At 34.6% G+C, this 11,379-nt stretch overlaps 1 protein-coding gene across 2 annotated transcripts; it reads left to right on the plus strand.

Moving 5' to 3' along the window:
- Nucleotides 1–7,005: 7,005 nt before the first annotated feature.
- Nucleotides 7,006–11,164, plus strand: LOC107924235 (protein LONGIFOLIA 1). Of its 2 annotated transcripts, none has more exons than XM_016854583.2 (4): nucleotides 7,006–7,554; nucleotides 7,650–9,107; nucleotides 9,204–9,396; nucleotides 10,333–11,164. In XM_016854583.2, the coding sequence occupies exons 1-4, from the start codon at nucleotides 7,399–7,401 to the stop codon at nucleotides 10,890–10,892; spliced, it is 2,367 nt and encodes a 788-aa protein (XP_016710072.1). In that variant the 5' UTR covers nucleotides 7,006–7,398; the 3' UTR covers nucleotides 10,893–11,164. The 2 variants fall into 2 exon arrangements, with proteins under 2 accessions (XP_016710072.1, XP_016710073.1); XM_016854584.2 differs by having other exon boundaries at nucleotides 7,650–9,095.
- The last annotated feature ends 215 nt before the right edge of the window (nucleotides 11,165–11,379 follow it).

Genomic DNA, 11,379 nt, shown 5'->3' on the forward strand with positions numbered 1-11,379 from the left:
CTAAATTTCAAAATTATAAAAACTATAGGGACTTATGATAAATTTTAGCCATTTATAAATTCTAAAGATTTCACATTTTGTTCGTTCTTATCCATTTCCACTCCTCCCATATTCCAATGCCCGTCCATGCTAATGTATTGATTTTGTTTGTTCTCAGTGGGCTTTTCAATTACTTCGGTCTGCCTACAAAACAAAGCATTCGCCCTAATTCAACAAGTAAATCAAAATCAGGGAAAAACTGTAGTAATTAACTAATTGGTTCCAAAAAAAAAGAAAAATTCGCATCCTAAGTCCAGAGTTTACAAACTCTTAACCTAGAAGCACTAGATGACTACAAAATTTACGTCTTGGTTAGGGATACCAACGGTTAGGACGGGACGGAATTTTGCCCCCCAACTCCTACGCAAATCTTGATAACTTTGTTTCCAGTTGATTTTCACTCTTAAAAAGAAAAAAATTCATCCAGAGCCTAAAATTTAATGGGAGATTTATTCCTATCCCACCCAAAGTTAATTTTATTATTTTATTCTGAAGCAAATGAAATTAATCCTTTTAATTATTTTATTTTTATTTTTAAATAAATAAGATGATTTTTTAAGTTTAATATTTTAAACTTAATATATATTTATGTATGTATTTTTTAAAAGCAAAATTTTAATATATATACTAGTGATATTTTTGTAAATATTTCAAGACAAGTGAATTTACCTTAAATTCAACCATGACTTGACTATCTTTTTAAAATTTAATTGACTCATTCCAAATTTGATTTTTCAAGAAAAAATCCAACCTTAATAGATGGGATCGGGTCGAAACCCTTCATATTCAATTTTTCTTGCCATCCCTAGTCAGGATTTAAAAATCCATTTTTTTTTGTAAAAAAATTCCAACCCTAACAAATTAAATCGGATCAAATTAAAACTCTTCGTATTAAGTTTTTATTCATCCCTAAACGTGATTTAAAAATAACGTGTCTGTGATATGTAAATTGATAATAATTTAGATATGTAAATGAATGAAAAGTGATAATTAAAAAAATAGTGATTTAATATAGAGAGGATAAGGTGTTATTTCTTTACAATCGGCCTTGGCATTTGTCCTTAATTATTTAAGTAATAAAAAAAAAGCAGAAGATTTATTAAAATGGATCAGTTTCCAACTGAAAAGGTGGATGAGCAATTTAGAAGTATAGTTGGGTGAGTTCATAAATCGTACTAAAATAATAAAATATTGTTAATGAATGAGGAAGTTGAATACTAATTATTCATAGGCTGCTGTGCTGAGCCTAAGATAATTTAATTCGCCGATTTATTCCTCAAAACCGGAGACTACACTATTTTATTACATCTAATTTACCTTAACTCTACCCCCAAATTTTTTATATAAAATAATTAACTTTACGTATGTTAAAAAAAAATATTGACAGAATTTATAATAATTGAAATGAAGATAAAATATAATTTTCAAAGGAATGGGGATTATGTTAGCATAGCAAGTATTTAGTGGTAACAACATCACCGTTAAATAATAATAATAATAATAATAGTTTTCCTTCAATGAATTCATTCAGATTGCAGTATGTGAAAGTGGGGGAACCTTTTTTTCTGGGCGACTGAGCTACGCTAATTTCCAAGCAAAGTGGAAACAAAATTATTTAACCCCAGATAACCTAAAAGACCGTTACGTTAAGCATCTATTTTACCATCAATATGCTCACTTTTGTGTTGTTTTAGGCACATGACATGACTTGTTTTTAATTTATTTCATAAAATATTATTATTCCTAATCTACTCTATGAGGAGAATGAACCCAATTTATCAATCATGGGAACCCCGTCTCTTGCTTCTTTTTTTCTTTTTTTTTTAATTATACTCATCATTTCTATTTTAGTTATTTTATATTTTTAACGTAATCATTTTAATAAAGACAGTTGTTAGAATTTGTTATCAATTAATCGAATGCTAACATGATATTATTTTTTTTTACTTTCGATTAAAATTAGGACTTTTTCTATAATTATTTTATGATCAGTTTAAAATATTTTTTTTTGATTTATTTACACATGATGGTAGTTGGTGATGGTAGGACGGTTGGCAATGTTATACTAAAAGGTGGACTCATGGTCATGGTTCATCGTCGCGATCACTGGATTTTCTATTCTTAAAGAGGATTCAAATATGGATCATGTCAACATTGAAATCTAAATGTTATAAATAAACAAAAATAAATTGAATTAATTATAAAAAGGTCCTTAATTTTAATAAAAAAAAGTCAATAGATTAACGGAATTTTTAATTTCAGCGATCAATTGTAACAATTCTCTTAATTAGAATAACTAAATTGATATCAAAAAAAATTAGAGTGGCCAAAATAAGAATGATACTATTTTAAGATGACATACAATAATAAAATTCATTTTATTTTAGGTTGCTGTAACCAAATTAAATAGAATCTTCATTTAGATAATGGGTTGCTGTGCTTTTGAACCCAAACATGACATGGCATTCATGGTTGTGGAGTAGCTAGCTATAACATCATGTAGTACTTAACGCATTTTAATTACTAGTTTGGTGGGAAATAAATAATTAAAAGTACACATATAAATCGACTTGAATTGGATTTGAGAAATTCATGAGTTGAGATGAAAGGCGAAGATAGTGAAGAAGAAAAGCATGCTAATTTCATGTAGACGTTAAAAGGCATGTGCACGTTGCTTTGTAAAGTAAAATTTGGCTGCAATTTCAGAACCCATATTGATTTTGAAGGCAATGATGATTAGTCATGTGCTTGTTATAAGAAGACAACGTGGCTATCTGATTTGATAATTGGGAGACTTTGACTATTGTTGGGGATGGATGACTCTTGCTCATCTTGGCATCCAAGTGAGGAATTAGTTCTTTAAAACTATAATTAAATAATTATTTTATTGAGACGATGTTATCTAATTGCTTTACGAACAGTATGAAATCTTCATTTTGAAGCAAAAATATATACTAAACACAAACGCATTTTAAAATGCGTAAAAGAACTAACATAACAAGACCTTACCTTTCTGTATTACTTTGTTAAAGTGTTCACTTGATAGAAGAAAACAAAAAGAAAACCTTCCATATCATCCAACCTTATTAGGAAAATGTTCAAGTCATACTTTAGACAAAAGAAATTGATTATGCAAAGTTTTGAAGAATGAAACTATATAAGATATCAGGGAAAATTCCGGAAATGAGAATAGAAAACAGCAAAGTTTGAAGGCCAAATGTGCTACAATATAAATATATTTTTGTGTATATATAAAAAAAAAAAGTAATGTACATGTGGGATGGGCACAGCATTTTGCAGTCTTCAAAGTTAAAAAGTGGTTCAACTACAAAACCCCATGGAGGAATCAGAAGCCCTATCTCTCCATGATTGATTCAGCATTCCCTAAATCCATTTAGCCCCAATCCACAATTTTTTTAGTTTAAAATACAACACCGCTATGCCTTTTCTGAGCATATGGGAGGCATTTCACAGAATAAATAACAAAATAATAAATAAATAGAGACACATTTTCCCCTGACAACTTTGAATATTCCTCTTAGCTATCCCACTGGGGTACTCTCTTATCTTTGAAATTTCATACTAATTTTATTTGTCCAAGTAAACTTCATTTTCATCTCAATTATATCTGCTCTATTTACCAAGTGGGTTTTTTGTTAATTCAACCCTTACTCCATTGTATGTATGATGTATCCAAAATAGAGACTTTTATGTATTGGAAGGGTTTTTTTTGCTAATTCAATTGGTACTTACTCGATTAAAAAACTGGAGTAACACAAGTTATAAACTTTTTCCGTTTCAGAGATGTGATCATATGAGCAACTTACTGCACTACTGTAATAAAGGATGCACATATTGCCAGCATTCCTTTAGGTCGTAGCAGTGATATGTAGATGAAGGGCAAAAATCCATGGATTAGCTTTTGATGACAAAGTGGCCTGGCTTTCTTAACCACTGACCCTATGGAATTTAATAGCTTATAAGAAGCAAAAGGGGAATGTGAAATATAGTTTTAAACAAATTCGAAAACTTGGGAATGCATACAGAAGAGGAGGGTCGGTGAACGAACATGGGGCTTTTTGAGTTTTTCAAACTGGAAACTGTGCTGTTTTGCCTATTTTACTATTTCTAATCACTTTTACTGGGATTTTCTCTCTTCTTTTTTTACTATTGCAGTTAGTGGTCTGAGATTGTAATTATGAAAAGCTAAAGCTTAAATAAAGAGTTTCTGCAGATCTGAAATGCATGTGGGTTACATGAAAAAAGAAGATTAGATAAAAGGTAAAAGATAAAGGTTGAGCATGCTTTATTTCAGTTTTTTTATACATAATAATTAGTATCAGATTCAGATCAAAGACAAGACACATGAAAGAGATATTAGCTCCATTATATAATGGATAGTACCTATATACATGTGTACATACATATGGCTTGGAGTTTAAAGGCAAGTACAAAGAGGAATAGGCTCCTCTCACATGGAGCAAAGCAACCCAGAAATAGGGCTTTTGCAATTTCATTACATAGTGTAGAGACAAGTCACATGGTGGTAAGGCTTCAGCTTGACCCTCTTGTAAGTTTTGGAAACCCCACATTATCTTCATAATTTAGGTCCACATGCCAAATTGTCCCATACCACAAAAAATGTGCCTTCACAAAAGTGAGTCTGTTTAGGCAAGAAAGAAACACCGGAGGTTACGAGTCAAGAATGTAATTTTCCCTATTATAGTCACAAACAGTACACTTACGTTGATATAGCAAGAAAGTTGGTAGTGGCCAAGGTTACTCCTACTACATAGGATCCTCAAAATTGGAAAGCTTAACATTTCGAGCTCTCCTCCATTGAGATTATTCGTCAATACCAAGACGAGATGCACAAAAAATCATTGACCCATAAACTAGCAGCACAAGCAATGGAAAGTGTAAAGCTTAAGTCATTCGTTTCAGCTATCGGTCCTTCCTTGTTGAAGTAATTGTTTACCGTTCCCACCAATATATTGTTTATTCATACCAACTTGAAAAACCCAGTATTAATTAATTAATGAAACTCATTTACCTAAATATGCATCAATCTAGATGGATCAGCCATCCTGTTACACTCACAAACCAAAATTATATATATTATCTATGACCCAATATAACTCTAATTAAATCTGAAATCGAGTAAGATTAAATCCTTACATGAAATAATGTTCTCCCATCAATATAATATTTTTTCCATCCAAACCCAAAACTTTATTCTTTACGTTAATCACTTTTTACTAATAACCCTTCAAAATAAATACAAATAATTGAACTTTTAACTGAATACTTATTTTTCCATTACTCACAGGCTGCCCTGAACTTTAACTATATGCGTATTTATAAGCTCTTTTGTCTGCATTGGTAAACCCATTCTTTTTCTTGGACTGATACTGCTTCCATCTCAAATGTGTATACATACGTATATCTATATAACACCAAGTGTTGGGGCTCGTGATGTACGTTAATAGCTTCTTTCCCTTATCCATCTCTCCATTTGGACGGCTTTTAATTGATTCTTATGCAGTCCAACTGCCCTACCTGATCATTACAATATTAATGAAGGCATGAGATTATTATTAATTTAATACCAATTTAAAGAACAATCTTAAGCTTAAGACGGCAAGTAATTTTTTTTACATTTTTCATAGTAAATATATAGTATAATTTTACTTATGTATATATATTTTGTGCTTTTAAAAGTAACAATTAAAGCAATTACTAAGGTGAGCCTTGGTATAGTACTTGCAGAGAAAGTACAACACAAATATTTCTGTTAACTATAAAGAAATGCAATGTAAAACAAACTGCCATTCTATTTATTATGCCAGTTCTAATCACACAAATTTCCTCTCTTCTTCTTTTTTTAAATATTATTTACTTTATAACGTCAAAATCCTTTTTTTCCTAGTTGAAGATAAAGTTCAATATTTATGATTGCAATTAAACCAGCTCCTGTCATTCCAATGCCAAATATAAATTACATTTTAAATGAATATTAAAAAAAGTATTTTCTTTAAAATATTGTCCATAGACTTTATAAACATAAGTTGTCATAATATATTTATTAAGTGAAACACGAAATAATTCATTAATAAAACTATAAAAAAAACTTTATTTAGTAAATACTTTGACAAAAAGAAAGTAAGTAAATTCATATCTATAAGAATATCAATATATATTATTATTACCAATTAAGTTACACAAAATGTTTAATGGCATTAAGTGATTCTCAAGTAGAGAGATGTTGAAATGAAAGTGCTTTACATATATGGTATGGAGAATCATTAGGATGGTGGTATGAAAAAATTGAGTTTTTAATAAAGTGTAGATTTTATATCCTTCGTTTCTAGCTCAATGTTGGGAGAAGATATTTAAAGAGGGAGGTTGAATGAAAATAAGCCTTCATTGAGCTCTTTATTTTATGTGTAATGATAAAGTGATTCATGTTAGTTGAGAATATTGTTAAAATTAATTTAAGCAGATTAGGTGGATATGAATTGGATTAAGAGGTGATGATAAAAATTCTTTTTTCGAAAATGATGTGGGTCGTGTAGTGTTTAGACAATAGCAAGAGTTGAGCTTTCTCATATTTCTTCCGCTTTTAAATGATCTTTTTTACTTAATTTTAGCTTTGTTTTTCTCAAATTAAATTTGTAATCTACAAGATGGGTTTATCATAAGTATACATTACTAAATTAATATCTCAAGTAAATGGTAATAACTTAATTATAAAAATAAAGATATTTTGGCACAATGCCATAATAAATTGAAGTATAATATAGAACGCTTAACATTAAGCAAAGGGGAAAGCGTAGAGCAAAGCATTGCCTCCGGATGCTTACCTCACTTCGTAATTTCCAAACCCGCCCAATACCCTTTCCAAAATTTAAATGAAAATCGAAATATATAATTGGCCCGGTTCTTTTTACGCCAATATATCAAAACAATTCGACCTTTTCCCGCAACTCAAGTCTCTCGAACCCCTAAAATACTTAATAAAATAACAATGTACTAATTTGGCATTGTATGAAAAGGTAAGGGCAAGGGCAAGGGCAAGTAACGTCCGTATGCACTTTGCCCCCACACCCACACTGCTCCTTTCCTTAACTTCGACCACCCTTTTAAAGACCAGAAAAGCGGGAGATGCGATAGAGGCTGCTGTCTCAAACCCTCTCTCGCCCACAGACAAGGGGAGAAAGAAACAGGCAATCAATCATGCTGAGATATTCGACGATGGAAGTCTAAACAGAAGGTTAACTTGTAAGGAAGAAGGGGATTATTGAGTTAAATACTAGGGTGAATAGTTTTTTTTTTCTTAAAAAAAAAAAGGAAGGAAAGATGATGACGGGTGTAGTGCCAGAGCAGAATCTTGAGAAGCAAATAGGGAAACAAATGGGATGCATGGCTGGTTTCCTTCAGATCTTTGATCGTCACCAGCTTCTTTCTGGCAAACGTCTTTACTCCCCTAAGCGCCTCCCTCCCATGGAAACGCCGGTTGGTTTTTATTTTCTGATTTCCGTCTTTTTTTTCTTCCTTTTTTTTACGTTGGTTCGTATTGTTTTATCGACTTTTTGCTAAACTTGTTTCAGGCGAGTGAAAAGAAAACGGAGCAAGTGAAGACCGTTGAGACACCAGCAATATCGAGAGAATTAGAGAAGCAGCCACAAGGTCGAGCAGCAGCGTCACCAGACCGTTCGAAGCAATCTCCGGTTACATCGGAGCTCCGATCTCCGGCATCGGAACTTTTCACGCCTACTGGTAATCAGAGCAAGTCACCTCTCCCCCTTCCCGTTTTTGAGTACAAAGAAGTTAGCGCGAGGTCGCCATGGAAATTCTCCAAGGAAGCTCCGAGGCTTTCTCTGGATAGCAGAGCCGTCGTTGACGCCAAAGGAAGCCTTAAGCCCCGAGAGATCCGTACGAATGCCTTGATATTATCTGCGAACCAATGCGAAGATGAGGTGGATGATAGCGATAAACAACGGCGGTCACCAAGCGTAATTGCAAGGCTCATGGGACTGGAACCGATACCGGATTCGAATCCCGAACCGAACGGAAAAGCTCAGCTCCGAAGATCCGCGTCGGAAGCTAGAGGTCGAGATCTGTTTCAGTATCGTTTCATTGACGGAGTTAATTTCCACTTAAAACAAAGCCAACAACCAAATTTCCAAAACGGAGGAGTTTCGAGCAATGTCGTAAGGGAAAATGGAGCCAAACAAGATCGTGTAATTATCAACAGGCCAGATGGCTTAAGAAATGCGAGAGCTGAACCGGTAAAAGCTCCAATTCGAGGTTTGGACCAAAGGAAATGCTTCTACGACTCAGCTGATTTCTTCCCCGAGAGAAAACAGGCCGTTAACGTCTACGGAGAGATTGAGAAACGTCTTAAGCTCAGAGGAATAGACGAGCCATCGAAAGATCTTGAGACACTCAAACAAATCCTTGAAGCTTTGCAACTCAAAGGCCTTTTACACAGTAAGAAATCTCCAAACCAAAAGAATAATAGAAACTTCGTTTATCAACATGAACAATCTCCAATCGTCGTAATCAAACCGGGAAGATCACCGGCTTCCACGGCCAGAAGTATTGCCAAAGATTCGCCTCCTTCAAATTATCGATCAAGACCTGGACCTCGCCGGAACTTCAATATTGACTCACCGCCGACTATGAGCCCAAGACGTGATCGGCCGGAGATTGAACGGAATATTCGGAGCCAAAGCAGAGGTAAGGGTTCGATTTCTCCGGGTAGGAATGAGTGTGGCGTTAGGAGTCCCAACAGAAGGCCACTGAATGTTGAAATTCATAGGAGAGGGAATGGAAATGGAAATGTAGAGCAGAAAAGAGTCTCTCCGGTTCAGTCGCCCCGGTTAAATGTGAGAAGAACCGGATTAGAACAGACGACGAATAGATTACCCAGAAATGCGAAACCAACGGCTGAGATTTATTATAAAGAAGAGAAGGTATTTATTCCAGCGGAGGATCAAACATCTACTGTTTCAGAGAGTAGCATTAGCACTTCTTCTCAAACTGATACGGAGGTAAAAAATCAGGTCAATAACTAAATTTCATTGATTATTTAGTTTTGCTTAACGATCCTATTTCATTTAAACCAGTAATTTATTGTTATGGCATTTTGAGTGTTACAGAGGTCGAAGGTGGAGGACTACAAGGATGGGGGGACCCTTTTGGAAAGATGTGATAAGTTGCTTCACAGCATTGCGGAGATGACGGCTGCTACGACCGAGTTGCAGCCGAGCCCGGTCTCCGTACTTGATTCCTCGTTCTACAAAGAGGAATCGTCTCCCTCCCCTGTTATGAAACGGAGCATAGATTTCAAAGGTACGAGAAAAAGAAAAAACTACTGCTAGTTTTTTTTTTAAAATTATATTTTTGGGCACATACTAAATCTTTTATGAGAAAGGAAAGAAGTCTACTAACTGATTGTGATTCGCTAGATTTTGCATTTGACTATGGTGACGTATGGACTGCTATAGTTTAGCTCTAGGCCTGACTTTGCTGATTAGTCAAACAGAGTCTCCTTCAATAGCTTGAAGCTTTTCTTATTGTCGTATCCTTAAGGCCTTTTTATTTGTTTAATTAATTCATGATTAGTCAAACCGTTCCCTCTTCCGGCTGATTAACCGGCGGAAAAGAGAATCTAAATGGGTTTGGCGGTAAATTCACGTGGGATTCTTCAGTTTGATAGTGATCGAGGGAAAAGGGCCTGGGTTAAAGGACGCGGCCAACATTGTGGGTCAAACTCAAAAACAGTAAAATGAAGAACTGCAGCTATATAATAAGAAAAAGTGACTGAAAACTTCTTCCGTTTTCTGCAAAACAAAATTTACCTGATGTGAGAAAAAGTTTAAATTCCCCGTACATTTTTCCCTCTAAGCCAAAGAGAAAAGAATAATCTATGCCGAACATTGGCTGACAGATGGCCGTTGGAGGCCATAAGATTTTAGAGCATCCCATGCTGCCTTTGGTAATTGTAGGAAAATGGTCCCCCTTCTCTGTTAAATTGTTAAACTATGTGCATATGGGAAATAGAGTGAAAGCGACGATGAATTTAGTCTTTTTCATTTTTTGTATTGGATGCATTATCTTCTGTCAGTATGTTTTAAGCCATTGTTACTGTCATATTCCGTACTGATGTTGACTTTGTTTCTCCATCAATCGAGAACTTAAAAAACCCCCCCATAACTATTTTTGGGATTGCGCTAATTTTCGATCAACCTGAACTGAGATTTTAACATTTTTGTTTGAAATCATCAGATCAACTTGTTGAATCAGAAGATGAAATGTGGAGTCCTGCAATCCCATCCGTTGAATCAAAGTCTGATGATTGTGATTTTATCTACATTTCCGATGTCCTCAGAGCAGCCAATTACATGCATGATGAATCTGATGTCTTTTTGGTGCTTGAGAAGCAACAGTATGTGAAGGGCAAAGACACCTCTAAAGTGTCTAGGCTCCAAAGGAAGCTGATATTTGACACCATCAACGAAATTCTGAACCGAAAGAAGCAATTACCGCCATGGAAGGTTGTGACTGGGGAGACATCACTGCAACAAATTTGGTCCGAATTCCAAAAGATTCGGGAAAGGGACTCCTCGGATGACATGTTTGAGGACATTTGTGGTGTCTTAAGAAAGGACCTTGCTGGGGATGCCATTAACGGTTGGGATGGTTGCCCCATTCAGATGTCGGAAGCAATCCTGGACATCGAACGCCTCATATTTAGAGACCTAATCAGTGAAACTATCCGAGATCTCGCGGCATTGGCTGAAAAAAGTAATAACATCCCAGCACGTCGTAGGAAGTTGGTGTTCTGATAGCGACTTGATGAAAAAGAGAGTGCCCTTTATATTATTCTTCCCGCACTTACTTTTAGATCCCTGCTCTTTTCCCTTTCTTTTTTTTTTTTCATTCTAATTCTATTTATATTGACCCCCCTTTTTTCTTCTAATCTTTCATTTTACCTGAAGTCCAGGCATAGCTAATGATCGCTTTTGCAAGCTGTAAAAAAAGGGTGGGTTAATATTCGTGTCCACGATGGAAAAAGTTGTTGTCAATGTCAAAGCACGAGCTATCAAAAGCGTTGTTACGTTGCCTATTTTAACATAATCATGAGATGTGACAGTGATTACAAAAAAGGGTCATTGTTTTTAGAATTTAAGCAAGGTTTAGAAACATGGCGGATAATTATACTACTTGCATTAAATGAGTGCATTTAAAAAATTGTTACAATTTCCCACCAATACTGTTCATGAATGAGTATTTTATATAAAGACGTGAACTGGACGTATATATATCATGGGC

The sequence above is a fragment of the Gossypium hirsutum genome, chromosome A11 (assembly GCF_007990345.1).
Source record: "Gossypium hirsutum isolate 1008001.06 chromosome A11, Gossypium_hirsutum_v2.1, whole genome shotgun sequence".
NCBI lineage: Eukaryota > Viridiplantae > Streptophyta > Magnoliopsida > Malvales > Malvaceae > Gossypium > Gossypium hirsutum.